The 17,676-nt window shown below is 40.1% G+C and overlaps 1 protein-coding gene across 1 annotated transcript in view; it reads left to right on the top strand.

Annotated features, from left to right (window-relative positions):
• SFMBT2 (Scm like with four mbt domains 2) overlaps window positions 1-17,676 on the top strand; it is a 393,890-nt gene that overhangs the window by 241,850 nt on the left and 134,364 nt on the right. The window contains exons 10-11 of the mRNA XM_053716427.1: window positions 7,334-7,481; window positions 10,370-10,452. Of these exons, the coding sequence (XP_053572402.1) occupies window positions 7,334-7,481; window positions 10,370-10,452 (231 nt within the window). The remainder of the gene's footprint in view (window positions 1-7,333; window positions 7,482-10,369; window positions 10,453-17,676) is intronic.

Below are 17,676 nucleotides of genomic sequence, written 5' to 3'. Positions count from 1 at the left end.
CATGATATTGTTTATTGTGTCATTGCTGCGTTATGTGTGAGATGAGGCTCTGGCAATGTGTGGAACTTTCAGGTTCTTGCGGAAATTTTGCGAGGCCAGGCATTCCATGTGACTGGGTGTGGCTATCTATCCTTCTCTGTTGATCTGTGGCACAGGAGACGTGGCGGTTTCTGTAGTCCGGGTCATAGGAGGTGGTGAGTGCCCCAGCCATTGGTGGTATAAAGGTGCCTTTTTTATAAATAAAGTTAGTCTACCCAAACGCGCAAGCGATGGAGGACTCTGATGCGTTAGAGGGCTCTCCTTCCTTAACAAAGTCTCATTCCTGTGTTTATTGTGAGAAGGTTCTGATAGATCAGCCTGCTCAACTATGTTCTACATGCCTTGATAAAGTTACAACATCTAAATGTAAATGGATGTCTAGTACTACTGAGCCATCCACCTCTGAGGGTTCTTCGTCCCGGGAGGTGCGTTCCCTACATTCATCTCTGTTTGCACATGCAGCACCCTGGGGTCCAACCGTTACTCCTTCGGGAGAGATTAGTTGGCCATCAGACTTTGCGGACCAACTGCAATTGGCAGTTTCAGAAGTGATCCATGCCTTACTACGTTCTGCTAAGCACAAGCGTAGGGTTTATCATAGTGGCCTGGCCCAGGGATTGTCCATGCCGATGGATGATCCATAGGCTCTATACGATGATGAGGCCCACTCCGACTCTTCAGAGGTCGGAGTCCGTGTCAACCTGGTTATAGGTTTAGGATGGAGAATTTGCGCTTTCTGCTATGGCAGGTGCTTGCTACTCTGGAGGTTCTGGAACCGAAGTTTCCTGGTGGAACCTGCGATTCCTAATTTGACAAGATATACGAGGACAGGGTAGTACCTCAGTCTTTCCCGGTTCCCGTTAAGATGGCAAATATTATTAAGAATGAATGGGAGCGATTAGGGTCCTTTTCCCCTTCTGCTTCTTTTAAAAAACTGTTCCCAGTTCCGGACTCTCAGCTTGAGCTGTGGGGGGCCATCCCTAAGGTGCTCGCGTAGTAGACGACTATTCCCCTTGAGGATAGTTCGTTGTTTAAAGAGCCCATGGATAAAAAGCTGGAAAACATGTTGACAATGATGTTTCAGCACACAGGGTTTGTTTTTCAGTCAGCAACGGCCATTGCGGCGGTCGCTGGAGCTGCGACATAATGATGTGAATCCCTGTGTGAAATGGTCGAGGGGGAGACATCCATCAACGAGATACAGGAGAAGATTAAGGCGCTGAAGGTTGCCATTTCTTTCATCTGTGATGCCAATATGCACATTATTCACCTGAATGCTAAGGTGTCAGGTTTTTCTGTTTTAGCGTGCAGGGCTCTGTGGCTAAAATCTTGGTCTGCGGACATGACCTCTAAAACGAGGCTGTTGTCCCTGCCTTTTCAAGGAAAGATCCTGTTCGGTCCAGGATTAGATTCAATTATATACATGGTTACGGGAGGCAAGGGAGCTTTCCTACCGCAGGATAAGAAGGCTTAGTCTAAGGGATCTACTTTTCATCCCTTTCGTGCGGACAAGGCCCAGCAACAGCAATCCACTGTGGAAGTGGACCAGTCCAAGGGATCTTGGAAGCCGGCTCAATCTTGGAATAGGTCCAAGCAGAGCAAGAAGCCCACTGAGACAAAATCGGCATGAAGGGGAGGCCCCCGACCAGTCTCTGGATCACGTAGGGGGCAGATTATCTCTGTTCTCAGACGCATGGTTGTAGGACATTCAGGACCCTTGGGTGCTAGAAGTTGTCTCCCAGGGTTACAGGATAGGGTTTAGATCCTATCCTCCCAAGGGCAGATTCCTCCTGTCAAACCTGTCTTCAAGACCAGAGAAGAGAGAGGCCTTTCTAGAGTGTGTGAGAGATCTCACCTCTCTCCAGGTTATTGTACCAGTATCCCTAGCTGAAAGGGGTCTAGGGTACTATTCAAACCTTTTTGTGGTTCCAAAGAAGGAGGGCACGTTCCGCCCGATTCTGGACCTAAAGTGTTTAAACAAGTTTCTGAGTGTTCCATCGTTCAAAATGGAAATGATCAGATCTATTCTGCCCCTAGTTTAAGAGGGACAGTTCATGATGACTATAGACTTGAAGGATGCTTACCTTCATGTGCCAATCCACAGGGAACACTACAGGTTCCTAAGATTTGCATTTCTGGACCAAAACTTCCAGTTTGTGTCCCTTCCTTTTGGTCTGGCTACGGCCCAAGAGTCTTCACAAAGGTTCTGGGGGCACTGCTTGTAGTGGCCAGATCCAGGGGCATTGCAGTGGCACCTTACCTGGATGACATCCTGGTTCAGACGCCGTCGCTTAGTCTCACAGAGGATCATTTGAGGGCTCTTCTTCTTCTGCTCCAATCTCACGGTTGGAAGATCAACTCAGGAATGAGTTCCCTGGTTCCCAGCAACAGGGTGGAGTTCCTGTGCACGATAATAGACTCTATGTCCATGAAGATATTTCTCACGGATCAGCAGCGCAGGAAGCTTGCATCCACCTGTCTTGCCCTTCAGTCCTCCTTAAGCCTATCGATGGCTCAATGTATGGAGGTGATAGGTCTCATGGTGTCAAGCATAGATGTCATCCCATTCGCCAGGTTCCACCTCAGACCTCTTCAATTGTGCATGTTGAGACAGTGGAACAGCGATCATTCAGATCTATCACAGCTGATATCCCTGGATGCTCAGACTCGGAACTCCCTCTCTTGGTGGATTCGTCCGGAGCAATTGTCCATGGCGACATCCTTCTTGAGACCGTCCTGGGAGATTGTGACCATGAACGCCAGTCTGTCGGGAAAGGGAGCTGTTTGGGGTGCCAGGATGGCACAAGGAAAGTGGTCCAGGGAGGAGTCTCTCCTTCTGATCAACATCCTAGACCTACGAGCAATCTACAATGCTCTGAAGTCTTGGCCTTCTCTGGGGTCGGTCAGTTTCATCAGATTCCAGACCGACAACATTAAGGAGCTCCCTCGCGATGAGGGAGGTGTCTCGGATTCTGGAGTGGGCGGAGTCCCACGACTGCTCGCTCTCAGCAATTCACATTCCAGGTGTGGACAACTGATAAGCGGACTTTATCAGCAGACAGTCCTTCCATCCGGGGGAATGGTATTTTCGTTTGCAGAGATTTATCACAGATGGGGAACAGCAGAGATAGATCTCATGGTGTCCAGACTCAGTTGCAAACTACCTCAATACGGGTCGAGTTCCAGGGATCCCCAGGCAGAGCTGATAGATGCCTTAGTGATTCCTTGGGGATTCAGCCTAGCTTACGTTTTTTCTCCGTTACCACTTCTACCTCGCATAGTGGCATGCATCAAACAGGAGCGGGCTTCGGCCATTCTGATTGCTCCTTCGTGGAGGACGTGGTTTGCGGATCTGGTGGGGATGTCAGCCTCTCTGCTGTGGAGGCTACCCTGTCTCAGGAATCTGCTGTCACAGGGCCCCTTTCAGCATCTAAATCTAGATTCTCTGAGGCTGACTGCATCGGGATTGAATGCTTAGTCTTAGCCAAGAGAGGCTTTTCTGAAAGTGTGATTGGTACTGTAATTCAGGCAAGGAAGCCAGTCACTCGTCGCATCTACCATAAGGAATGGAGGACTTACTTGTCCTGATGTGAGAAGCATGGATATCCTTGACATAAGGTGAAAGTATCCAGGATTCTGTCCTTTCTCCAGGATGGTTTGGAGAAGGGTCTTGTCGCTAGTGCCTTAAAGGGACAGATTTCGGCATTATCTGTCTTGTTGCATAGGAGACTCGCTGAGCTCCCTGACATCCAATCTTTTGTTCAGGCTCTATCTAAAATCAGACCTGTCTTTAGGCAGTCGGCTCCGCCTTGGAGCTTAAACTTTGTCCTTAGGGTTTTGCAGGGGGTTCTGTTTGAACCTATGCATTCCATAGACATTAAGATTCTGTCCTTGAAGGTTCTCTTCCTTTTGGCTATTGCATCGGCACACAGAGTATCTGAGCTAGCTGCCTTGCAATGTGACCCTCCTTATCTGGTGTTTCATGCGGATAAGGCTGTATTGCACACTGGGTTGGGGTTTCTCCCCAAGGTGGTGTCTAAACGTAACATCAATCAGGAAATAATTGTTCCTTCTTCTTCAAAGGAGAGGTTACTTCATAACCTGGATGTGGTTCATGCCTTGAAGTTTTATCTTCAGGCTACCAAGGATTTCAGACAGTCTACATCTCTTTTTGTAGTGTATTCTGGGAAGCGCAAGGGGCAAAGGGCCTCTGCTACTTCTTTGTCTTTTTGGTTGAGGAGTATGATTCTCTTGGCTTATGAGACAGCGGGACATAAGCCTCCTCAGAGGATCACGGCTCATTCAACTAGAGCTGTGGCTTCGACTTGGGCCTTCAAGAATGAGGCCTCTATGGAGCAGATTTGTAAGGCGGCTCCCTGGTCCTCCTTACACACTTTTACAAAGTTTTACAAGTTTGACGTTTTTGCTTCTGCTGAAGCTGTTTTTGGGAGAAAGGTTTTGCAGGCTGTGGTGCCCTCTGATTAGGGTCCGCTTTTTACCCTCCTGGTTTTATTCAGTGTCCTCTAGAGCTTGGGAATATGTTCCCAATAGTAATGAATGAAGCCGTGGACTCTCCTCCCCTTTAGATGGAAAACATAAATTATGCTTACCTGATAATTTCATTTCCATCGAGTCCACGGCTCCCGCCCGTATCTCCAATGGGCCGACCAAAATGTAATACTCTTCTGGCAACATTTACACCCTGATATTTCTCCTACTGTTCCTGGTTCCCTCGGCAGAACGACTGGGGGATGAGGGAAGTGGGGGAGGTATTTAAGCCTTTGGCTAGGGTGTCTTTGCCTCCTCCTGGTGGCCAGGTTCTTAATTCCCAATAGTAATGAATGAAGCCGTGGACTCTTCTCCCCTCGATGGAAATGAAATTATCAGGTTAGCATAATTTATGTTTTTATTGTCAATTATTCAATTCTACTGTATTTAGTGGTCATTTAACTCTGAAACTATGGGATTTCTATCATTCCTGGTAGAAGTGCAAACTCCAGCAATTAGTTGCACACTCTAGTGACCCTTTATAACTGGTTTCAGCAGAGAAGGAAAACTACACAACAGCAACATGGCAGCACCATTTGTTTTATGGAGAAAACATTTTTACCTTTATTTTTGTAATATTTATACAATTATTTTAATTAAAATACTTCTGCCTAGTATTCTCAGGATAATCTTTGCTTTAAATACATTATTTTACCTAGCACATATTTTGTGGTTAATGTCCCTTTAAAGGGACATTAAACATAGTTATTTCTGCAATGCAGCCAGCAATTACAAATTTCTTTAAAAATGTAAATATAAAAATGTCAAATTTCCCAGTGTTCTTAGAAAAACAAACTATATAAATTATTAATAAAGTCAGATCATAATAACTCAGATTAGGAAATTCTATTTTATTAATATCACTTATATAAGAGGATTACAATACCAACAAATTCACTCTAGTTGTTATCTTGGCAAATAAAAATAGATATATTTTTTCCTTTCTACAGAGTATAAGAAAGTGAATAATCTGTTTACATTCCTTTAAAGGGAAACTGAACCCAATTTTTTTCTTTCGTGATTCAGATAGAGCATGACATTTTAAGCAACTTTCTAATTTACTCCTTTTATCAATTTTTCTTCGTTCTCTTGGTATCTTTATTTTAAAAGCAGAAATGTAAATCTCAGCAGCCAGCCCATTTTAGGTTCAGCACCATGGATAGCGCTTGCTTATTGGAGGCTAACATTTACCCACCAATAAGCAAGCATAAACCAGGTTCTCAACCAAAAAGGGGGCGGCTCCTATGCATCACATTCCTGCTTTTTAAATAAAGAATTTGGGGCTGCATACAATTAATTAAATGCATTGTAGAAAAATGATAATGTGCAAGAGAACAAAGAAAAATTGATAATAGGAGTACATTGGAAAGTTGCTTAAAATTGCCTGCTCTGTCTGAATCATGAAAGAAACAAATTGTGTTTAGCGTCCCTTTAAGGCACATTATCATTTTTCTACAATGCATTTAATTAATTGTATGCTGCCCCAAATTCTTACCTGCAAGTAAATTTTACACCCCCTCAGGTGCTTAAAGGGACACTGAACCCAATGTTTTTCTTTTGTGATTCAGATAGAGCATGCAATTTTAAGCAACTTTATAATGTTCTCCTATTATCATTTTTATTCGTTCTCTTGCTACATTTATTTGAAAAAGGCATCTAAGCTAAGAAGCCAGACAAGGTTTGGTTCAGTACACTGGACAGCACCTTATCTCCCAATTAGCAAGAACAACCCAGGTTGTTCACCAAAAATGTGCTGGCATCTAAACTTACATTCTTGCTTTTTAAATAAAGGTACCAAGAGAATGAAGACAATTTGATAATAGGAGTAAATTAGAAAGTTGCTTATAATTGCATGCTCTATCTGAATCACGAAAGAAAACAATTTTGGTTCAGTGTCCCTTTAATAAACCGTGTTCTGACCAACTAAAGCAAGCCTTTTTGTAATTTCAAACAGATGAGCAGCACAGAAAATCTGATTATGTTACCTGTCATTTAGACCAGTGTTTATCAATTCCAGTCTTCAGGGCACATTAACAAGCCAGATATTCATGATTACCTTAGATGAGAGTAGGTTAATAAATATTGTTACTGATCAGCTGAGTATTTCTCCTGTACTGACCTGTTAGTGTGCCCTGCTATATAAACTGTAACTAGACAGCACACCTGTTTCTCCCTAAGTGGGTGTAAAAATATTGCAAACGGTAAAATGTACTCAAGCAAGCAACTGATAAGTGTTCATTGTATTCAAAACATCTGGGGGAACATACATTTTATGGACTGGGCTATCTTTCTTCTACTCCTTCATGGGGGTTGAGTTCTGCTTCTGCCTCTTGTTTACATACCTTTTTTATAACCAATACTGCGGTATTCACATTTTTACTATAGATGACGGTTTTAAGAGGCAACATCAGCTATTTCAAAATACAAAATAAAGTTAAATGAGCTATTTACAAAAAATATAATACACAGTAAAATGGATCACTGGTAACAAAATTGGTAGATGTTAAAGACATGGTTTATATGCAAGCAATAGTGAAAATAATAAAATACTCTATCATATACAAGGATTTTCTATGTCCCTTTACGTTGTGCATTGCTGCTGTTTCAACAAAGGATATCAAGAGAATGCAGCAAATATGAAAATAGAAGTAAATTGGAAAGTTGTTTGCTCTCTCTGAATCACAAAATAAATAGTTTTGGTTTCATGTCCCTTTCAATAAAAAATGTATTTTTGTTTAATTTCCAGGTCTATAACAATCTCTATTTCCAAGTGACTATTGATGATCTGAGGCCGGATGCCAAAGAAGTGTCTGCACTTTGCCATGCAGATTCCTTAGGGCTTTTACCCATTCAGTGGTGCTTGATTCAGGGTGTTAATCTCAGTCCACCCAAAGGTTAGTGTAGGTCTAGCACATGTTTTTTATCTCGATTGCTAGAATGGAAATTATTTTCTCTTTAAATCTTTAAATTGTTTTTTCTGTGCAGTCATCATCCCAATATGCCGGGCCATCAATGTAGCGTGCAAATTGCCTCTTAGCATTTTATTAGACTAAGGACATTACATTTGTGTCTCTTGACAGCAATTTATGAAGCCAATGACAGTTATCATTAGTCCTTTCCTAGTCTTTTAGCAATTGCTTGTTGTTATTTATATGTTGATTATAGTGTAATAATGTGTTTCAGCATAATTTGTTTGTCTTGATGCTGTGTGTTGTAATTTAATATAATCTTGTGCAAATAATTTACCATAGATGTTTTATCCTCTAATCCGAATCTCTACAAAACAATATCATATTATATATATATATATATATATATATATATATATATATATATATATATATATATATATAAAAGTATTCTTAAGTAAACTGCAAAAACAAAGCCTGAAACAAAAGCCTTAAAAATTATATATTTTGAAAAGAGGTTTATACTCTCCTTTCTGAACTGCAAAATGCATCTATACTTTTAGCCGCTAGTGATAAGTTCTATTTTTCCTTGTCAGCATGGACATAGGTTAGAATTAGGCATGAGTGATATTTTGGAATTTAGCATTTGTTTGCTAGATAAATGTCTAATAAGAATGTAGGTAGACCAGATCTGTGTGTTGTACTTTCACACTAATATACATGGTGCATAAATGCTGCTACCTTCGCCCATATTCAGATTCATTTAGCAAACAAATGGTGAATTCTGAAATTTCGCCCTTTGCCTAGTTATAATATTCTTTTATGGGTAACCATGAGGAAACTGCCAGCAGGGGGCACCTGTAAGTCTATTTTCTAGGTGCTGAGCAGTAGTGGTAAGTCTACTGAGGTTACCTGTTTAATCGTCAGGAACCATACAGAAAGACCTGTATTTGTGTTATATTAGTGGTTTTAACCCATTGGTTGTCACAGAGAGCTGTGACACATGAATAATATGGCTTAACACCATTGATATCTTTTTATAGTTACAAAAAACTAAAGGCCATACAAGTACAGTGCTATCCCCATTAAGAGCATGGGTTTGGCATTATTTCCATCTAAAAGCATGAGCAGAGGCTTTGTTTCCATAAGGGCACAAGTATTTGAGAGCAAACGTCTGTTGGCAGTAAAGGCTGGAGCACTATGGCCACTGATTAGCTGTAGCACATTCAGCCTGTTATTGGACTGGAAGCTGACTGGAGTAAGTATTTTAAATGATTTCCTGTAATAGGCGAACTGGAAGTGATCACTCTTGTGTTCCTTAAAAGGACAAAACTACATCCTCTATATAAACAAGAAGCATTTAAACGTTTACTTTACTCCTTAAAACAATGTGAAGTAACAGTTATATTGAAACGAATAGAACAGTGTCAGTTTTGTACTTTCTGCTCTGGCTGATAGGTATTTCTCACTAAGGTGATTGGATGATGGGTATTTACTGCTAAAGCTCATTGGGTGGATTAGTATTTCATTCTAATGTTCATTGGCTGACAAGTACAATATAGCAGGAAGTACACAGCTGATAATGCTTTTACTTCACGTTTAAAGGGTGAATTGTTGTTGTTTTAAAAGATAGATAATCCCTTAATTACCCATTCCCCAGTTTTGCATAACCAACACAGTTATATTAATACACTTTTTACCTCTGTAATTACCTTGTATCTAAGCCTCTGCAGATTGCCCCCTTATTTCAGTTCTTTTGACAGACTTGCATTTAGCCAATCAGTGCTCACTCCTCTGTAAATTCACGTGCATGAGCTCAATGTTATATATATGAAACACATGAACTAATGCCCTCTAGTGGTGACATTTTTTTCAAAATGCATTTAGATTAGAGGCGGCCTTCAAGGTCTAAGAAATTAGCATATGAACCTCCTAGGTTTAGCTTTCAACTAAGAATACCAAGAGCACAAAGCAAAATTGGTGATAAAAGTAAATTGGAAACTTGTTTAAAATGACATGCCCAATTTGAATCATTAAAGTTTTTTTGGGACTTGACTGTCCCTTTAAATACCTAGTAACATAGTAGATGAGGTTGTAAAAAGACAGAAGTCCATTGAGTTAAAACTATGCAAATCTTAATATACTTACAATAAAAGCTCCAATTGACCTTAAATTAATCTCATTAAAAAAGGTGTCCCATTTAGCCCAAGCAATCATATTCCTGAATTCTGTTTCTAGCCAGAAAAGTATCTAAACCATTTTTAAATGTATCTAAGGTATTGGCATCTACTACCTCCTTAGGTAATGAGTTCCACAATTTGATTGCTCTTAAAGTGAAAAACATTAAATCTCCTTTCCTCCAGCCTTAAATTGTGACCACTTCCACAAACAGTTTTCTTGAAAAAAACAGAGCTTCTGTCATCTATTTGTATGGTCCTTGACTATATTTATATACTATACTATATATATATATTTATATACTATACTATACTATACTATACTATATATTTATATAAAGCCCTTGTTTTTAAACTTTTCCTCAGGTCTCCCTAACAGGCCAGATTTTCAGGATTACCTGGGGGGGGGGGGAGCAGGTAAAATAACCATGTTTACTAAACAGCTGATTATTTCACCTGTGCTCCAGTTCAGATATCCTCAAAATCTGGCCTGTTAAGGAGCCTGAGGACAGTGGTATAAAGTAATCATGTCACCTCTCAATACAGCTCTTTCATATGATTGATAAAAATGTTCCCTTTAAGAACACATTGTTTGAAGACAGAGCCCAGGTTATCCAATGATGTTATTTTATATTTGCTTGTTTAGAGTTCTGTTTGGTCAGAGAATCAACCTTGTCTCTTTTTCTTCGTTCCCAGGTTACTTAGGACAAGACTTTGATTGGGCAGATTATCAGAAGCAATGCGGAGCAGAGGCGGCTCCTCATACATGCTTCAGAAATGTAAGTGCTTATTATTGACTACACCAAATTATAGATTGACCACTCACTATTTCCTTGGTCTATTCGATTACAAACATGCTATAATGATATAGTATTTGTGTACAAAAAAAGGAAGAGAGCTGCATTCATCACTGTACAGAGCTCAACAAAATTAGCAGTTTAAAAAGTGTATTGTAAGTACAATGTTTAATCGCAATCAAAGTACGAAATTAAAATCACATTAAAATGAAAAATATTCAGCAAAATGTGCAGGAAAAAAATATTTACATTTAGGCAAGAATAATAAAATATTATAAAACATTATTCTATCTTTACTATTTATTCTGTGTCTGAAATTATTTTAGGCTTAAATTAATGTTCATTAGCATCATTAATTAGATGTGTGTGATTTAAGTAAACAGATAAAGAGTTAGAGGGTATTTCTGTTCCTAGTTTGGACCTAATTAATTGTACACATGATTATCTTCTTTCGCTAATGATCAGGTGATGTACAGGTCATGAGCTTCTGTTGACAGCTAGCAAACGCGTTTCACTATATTCATATTAATTAACACACTGTATTTATTTTTATGAGTTTAGACTCCACAGGGAAATAGAAAATGCAATTGGGGAATGACTCTTGCATTTTTACTTAAAGGGACCGTAATCTCTTTGTAATTATAACATTTTATAATTATCTTTCCATAGATTAACATGTCAGCAGGATCTGAGTTATATTAAAATAGATTAACACTTTGTCTGCTTTAATTGTTTTTTAATGGTTACCACTTTTCTAATTTGGAGCAGCCCGTTTGGACATGATTGGTTTTGATACTGTCTTTGTGTTAACAAAGACTGTATTGTTTGCCGTCAGCAGAAAAGATTTTTCAGACTTAAAGGGACAGTCAACACAAGAATTTTTGTTGTTTAAAAAGATAGATAATCCCTTTATTACCCGTTCCCCAGTTTTGCATAACTAACACTGTTTTTAATACAATTTTTACCTCTGTGATTACCTTGTTGTATCTAAGCATCTTCTGACACCCCATGATCACGTGACATTTTATTTATTATCTATTGGCTTTCATTTTAGCCAATTAGTGCAGTGTCTGCCACGGGCGTGATCCCAATGTTATCTATATGGCCTACATGAACTAGCTCTCCCCTGTTGTGAAAAGCAAATAAAAAAGCATGTGATTAGAGGCGGCCTTCAAGGGCTTAGAAATTATCATATGAGCCTTCCTAGGTTTAGCTTTCAACTAAGAATACCAAGAGAACAAAGCAAAATTTGTGATAAAAGTAAATTGGAAAGGTTTTTTTTTTGGACTTGACTGTCCCTTTTAATTGCAGAAAAAAAGGAGGGGAGGAAATAATGAAAATATATTGTGAAGTTGTTTTGCAGTGCATAATAAAACATTTAACATAAAATATTATTTCAAATTGTTTACTGTACTTTTAAGAGATATCAAGCAGTAAATAAACAATCGATATATAAAGTTGTATTTAAAGCAAAGATTAGCCTAAGAATAGTATGTTGATGACATTTTAAAACTTTATTGGTTATTTAATCATTGAATATATAAGTGTAAAGTTTTAGTCTCTATAAAGCAATGGTCACTGCCATGTTGGAACCTAGGTTTACCCCTTATCTGTCAATGCTGTTGGGAACAGTTAGAGACAGATATAAAACAGGAAATTAAAGAGACTGTGCAAACAATTGTATTTTAGATGGAACAGAGATTTTTTTTTAGTATCATGTCACTTTAATTGTAAGCAGTTAGGGCTAACTACATAACTCTGCACTGTTCTAAGTAATCACTGTTATGTTTGCAGCTGGTTTAATCAAATCAATTTGTAGCATTTTTATGGAAATCTAGGTTAGATAATTGCAATTACCTACACATATTTAAACTTTTAATATTACAATATTAGAGACATGAAACCCTTTCATGATTCAGATACAAAATAACATTTTAATCAACTTTGCAATTTAGATCTATTATCTAATTTGCTTAGTTATTTTGAAATCCTTTGTTGAAAAGAATACCTAGGTAGGCTCATGATGTGCTAGCTAGCTGCTGATTGGTGGCTGCACATATATGATTCTTGTAATTGGTTTACCAGTATGTTGAGCTAGCTCCCAGTAGTGCATTTTTTTGCTCCTTAAACAAAGCATACAAAGAGAATGAAGCAAAATTGATAATAAAAGTAAATAAAAAAAAGTGGTTTAATGCTCTGATTCATGAAAGGAATTTTTGGGTTTTATGTCCCTTTAAATGTGTTTCATGTGCCTTTAACATGTCTTTTTATTTCAAGAGGTATTTATGGCCCTGAAACAATACAATTCAGTACAAACAATATATATGCAGCGGCCTCAGCTTTGGAAACAAACAATATATATCCTTCTCCTCCCTAACTTATGTTTGTAGTTTACTGTTTACTGTACTGAATTTGTGGTATTTTTTTAATGTACCAGCTGCAGACCTTAAGCACTAGTTTCTATAACTGCCCCTGTCTCTCGGGTATGACTTAGAAACATCTTTCCAGTTATATAAACCTGTAGGACACACAAATTAGCTCCTAAAAGAACAGACCTATCTTTGATACACATGAGATGTAAACCTCTGGGATCTATGTGTAATCCTCTTAAGAAAACCTTTATCATGTATTATTATTATTATCGTTTAATTTTAAATGCTGCCTAATTCCGTAGTGCTGGGTACATAAGGGGTAAGAATAGGCAATACTAATGTTTGATGTTAAAAGAAAACAGATATATTTACAAGCTAAATAAAACAAAAGAATACAAGAGGAGGGTCCTTTTCCAAAGAGCTCACAATTGACCTTTTTCAGGAACAATGCAATCAGGCAAGATTACACCTATAAGAGTTCATTGTATTCAAAGCAGTTGCATGAACACTATTTCAAAAGGGCTCCTTCTCTCTCCCCTCATTGAGGTTTTCGCCAGTAGCCTCTAGTTTACATAGCTTTTCTGTTCCCATTACAGCAGTGGTTCAATAAGAGTCAAAATAATGAATTTAATGCCAAAATAAAAGTAAAAGAATAATTTGCAAAACATTTAATATACTCCAGCTGGTAAAACATAATTTGTAACACATTAAATAAAAAACAGATTTTACGGCACCATGTCCCTTTAACATCCTTTATAACAGATATAATTTTATTTAACACCTATTTTGCATAACTCTAACAAATACCTTTGTATAGATATGTTGATGTTATCAGGGAAGCCTGGAAATTTCTACCTCAGAAAGATTTTTTTATTCAGAGTTCTGTTTTATAATTATCCAAAATGCTAATATATGTGTTGTTGTATATTGTTGGGGATACAAACACAGTTACACATTATTCCTATTTTATCGTAACTAATATGAGAAAGTATAGATACAGACAGTTACAGATTAACAGTAAGGGACAGAGAGACAGAACAGCTTAGAAATGAATAGATATAAACTGGGAATCCGGCAACACAAAAAAACCGTAGGGGATGACAGGCAAAAGAATTTATAGAAAGAGAGACAAAGTGACACGGAAACAGAACAGGATAAAGACACACATAACTGCAGAAAAAAGAGCATGTAGAAATCGTTGGGAACAAACAAATGCAGAAGAGGATAGAGAGACATGGAGGACAACAGCTGGTGAGGTAGCTCAGTTGGTAAATGCCCTGACTACAACAAAAACCTGTTTTAAAGATCTAAGGTCACAGGTTCGAATCCCGGCAGGGCTGACTCAGCCCTTCATCCTTCGAGGTCGATAAAATGAGTACCATTAAATTGGGTAATAATAACAACTATTACTATTCAGCTGGCGATTTGGTGAATTCCGAGAGCGAGTGTTGAAAAAGCACTTTGAGTCCCACTGGGAGAAAGGCACTATATAAATACTAATTATTATTATTATAACAGGGGACAGAATTTACAGAAAAAAAGCAAGGAAGAGAGTATATAGAAACACCAAAGCAAAGGCGAGATATGCAGCGATAGCAGGAAACACAGCATAAAAATCACAGAAACAGCAGAAGATGTGCCCCTAATCTGCAGGGAACAGAAAAAGTAATTAGCAGCAGGGAACAGAGAGAGTCATTAGAAGCAAGGAACTGACAGAACTTTAGCAGCAGGGAACAGAGAGAGTCATTAGCAGCAGCAAACAGAAAGTTTCATTAGCAGCAGGGAACAGAGAGAGTCATTAGCAGCAGGAACAGAGAGAATCAGCAGCAGGGAATATACAGAGTCATTAGCAGCAGGGAACAGAGAGAGTCATTAGCAGCAGGAACAGAGAGAATCAGCAGCAGGGAACATACAGAGTCATTAGCAGCAGGAACAGACAGAGTCATTAGCAGCAGGGAACAGAGAGAGTCAGCAGCAGAAACAGAGAGAATCATTAACAGCAGGAACAGACAGAGTCATTAGCAGCAGGAACAGACAGTCATTAGCAGCAGGGAACAGACAGTCATTAGCAGCAGGGAACAGACAGTCATTAGCAGCAGGAACAGACAGAGTCATTAGCAGCAGGAACAGACAGTCATTAGCAGCAGGGAACAGACAGTCATTAGCAGCAGGAACAGACAGAGTCATTAGCAGCAAGGAACTGACAGAGTCTTTAACAGCAGGGAACAGAGAGAGACATTAGCAGCAGGAACAGAAAGAATCAGCAGCAGGGAACAGAGAGAGACATTAGCAGCAGGAACAGAGAGAGTCATTAGCAGCAGAGAACAGAGAGAGTCATTAGCAGCAGCGAACAGAAAGTTTCATTAGCAGCAGGGAACAGAGAGAGTCATTAGCAGCAGGAACAGACAGAGTCATTAGCAGCAGGGAACAGAGATAGTCATTAGCACCAGGAACAGAGCGAATCAGCAGCAGGGAACATACAGAGTCATTAGCAGTAGGGAACATACAGAGTCATTAGCAGCAGGGAACATACAGAGTCATTAGCAGCAGGGACATACAGAGTCATTAGCAGCAGGAACAGAGAGAGTCATTAGCAGCAGGAACATACAGAGTCATTAGCAGCAGGGAACAGAGAGAGTCATTAGCAGCAGCGAACAGAAAGTTTCATTAGCAGCAGGAACAGACAGAGTCATTAGCAGCAGGGAACAGAGAGAGTCATTAGCAGCAGCGAACAGAAAGTTTCATTAGCAGCAGGGAACAGAGAGAGTCATTAGCAGAAGGAACAGACAGAGTCATTAGCAGCAGGGAACAGAGAGAGTCATTAGCAGCAGGAACAGAGAGAATCAGCAGCAGGGAACATACAGAGTCATTAGCAGCAGGGAACATACAGAGTCATTAGCAGCAGGGAACATACAGAGTCATTAGCAGCAGGAACATACAGAGTCATTAGCAGCAGGGAACAGAGAGAGTCATTAGCAGCAGCGAACAGAAAGTTTCATTAGCAGCAGGAACAGAGAGAGTCATAAACAGCAGGGGACAGACAGAGTCATTAGCAGCAGGGAACAGAGAGAGTAATTAGCAGCAGGGAACAGAAAGTTTCATTAGCAGAAGGGAACAGAGAGAGTCATTAGCAGCAGGGAACAGACAGTCATTAGCAGCAGGGAACAGAGAGAGTCTTTAGCAGCAGGGAACAGACAGAGTCATTGGCAGCCGGAACAGATAGAGTCTTTAGCAGCAGGAACAGACAGAGTCATTAGCAGCAGGGAACAGACAGTCATTAGCAGCAGGGAATAGACAGTCATTAGCAGCAGGAACAGACAGAGTCATTAGCAGCAGGAACAGACAGTCATTAGCAGCAGGGAACAGACAGTCATTAGCAGCAGGAACAGACAGAGTCATTAGCAGCAAGGAACTGACAGAGTCTTTAACAGCAGGGAACAGAGAGAGACATTAGCAGCAGGAACAGAAAGAATCAGCAGCAGGGAACAGAGAGAGACATTAGCAGCAGGAACAGAGAGAGTCATTAGCAGCAGAGAACAGAGATAGTCATTAGCACCAGGAACAGAGCGAATCAGCAGCAGGGAACATACAGAGTCATTAGCAGTAGGGAACATACAGAGTCATTAGCAGCAGGGAACATACAGAGTCATTAGCAGCAGGGACATACAGAGTCATTAGCAGCAGGAACAGAGAGAGTCATTAGCAGCAGGAACATACAGAGTCATTAGCAGCAGGGAACAGAGAGAGTCATTAGCAGCAGCGAACAGAAAGTTTCATTAGCAGCAGGAACAGACAGAGTCATTAGCAGCAGGGAACAGAGAGAGACATTAGCAGCAGGAACAGAAAGAATCAGCAGCAGGGAACAGAGAGAGACATTAGCAGCAGGAACAGAGAGAGTCATTAGCAGCAGAGAACAGAGAGAGTCATTAGCAGCAGCGAACAGAAAGTTTCATTAGCAGCAGCGAACAGAGAGAGTCATTAGCAGCAGGAACAGACAGAGTCATTAGCAGCAGGGAACAGAGATAGTCATTAACACCAGGAACAGAGCGAATCAGCAGCAGGGAACATACAGAGTCATTAGCAGTAGGGAACATACAGAGTCATTAGCAGCAGGGAACATACAGAGTCATTAGCAGCAGGGACATACAGAGTCATTAGCAGCAGGAACAGAGAGAGTCATTAGCAGCAGGAACATACAGAGTCATTAGCAGCAGGGAACAGAGAGAGTCATTAGCAGCAGCGAACAGAAAGTTTCATTAGCAGCAGGAACAGACAGAGTCATTAGCAGCAGGGAACAGAGAGAGTCATTAGCAGCAGCGAACAGAAAGTTTCATTAGCAGCAGGGAACAGAGAGAGTCATTAGCAGCAGGAACAGACAGAGTCATTAGCAGCAGGGAACAGAGAGAGTCATTAGCAGCAGGGAACAGAGAGAGTCATTAGCAGCAGGAACAGAGAGAATCAGCAGCAGGGAACATACAGAGTCATTAGCAGCAGGGAACATACAGAGTCATTAGCAGCAGGGAACATACAGAGTCATTAGCAGCAGGAACATACAGAGTCATTAGCAGCAGGAACAGAGAGAGTCATTAGCAGCAGGAACATACAGAGTCATTAGCAGCAGGGAACAGAGAGAGTCATTAGCAGCAGCGAACAGAAAGTTTCATTAGCAGCAGGAACAGAGAGAGTCATAAACAGCAGGGGACCGACAGAGTCATTAGCAGCAGGGAACAGAGAGAGTAATTAGCAGCAGGGAACAGAAAGTTTCATTAGCAGAAGGGAACAGAGAGAGTCATTAGCAGCAGGGAACAGACAGTCATTAGCAGCAGGGAACAGA

The sequence above is a fragment of the Bombina bombina genome, chromosome 6 (assembly GCF_027579735.1).
Source record: "Bombina bombina isolate aBomBom1 chromosome 6, aBomBom1.pri, whole genome shotgun sequence".
Classification (NCBI taxonomy): domain Eukaryota; kingdom Metazoa; phylum Chordata; class Amphibia; order Anura; family Bombinatoridae; genus Bombina; species Bombina bombina.
This window is presented reverse-complemented; position numbering and strand designations above follow the sequence as displayed.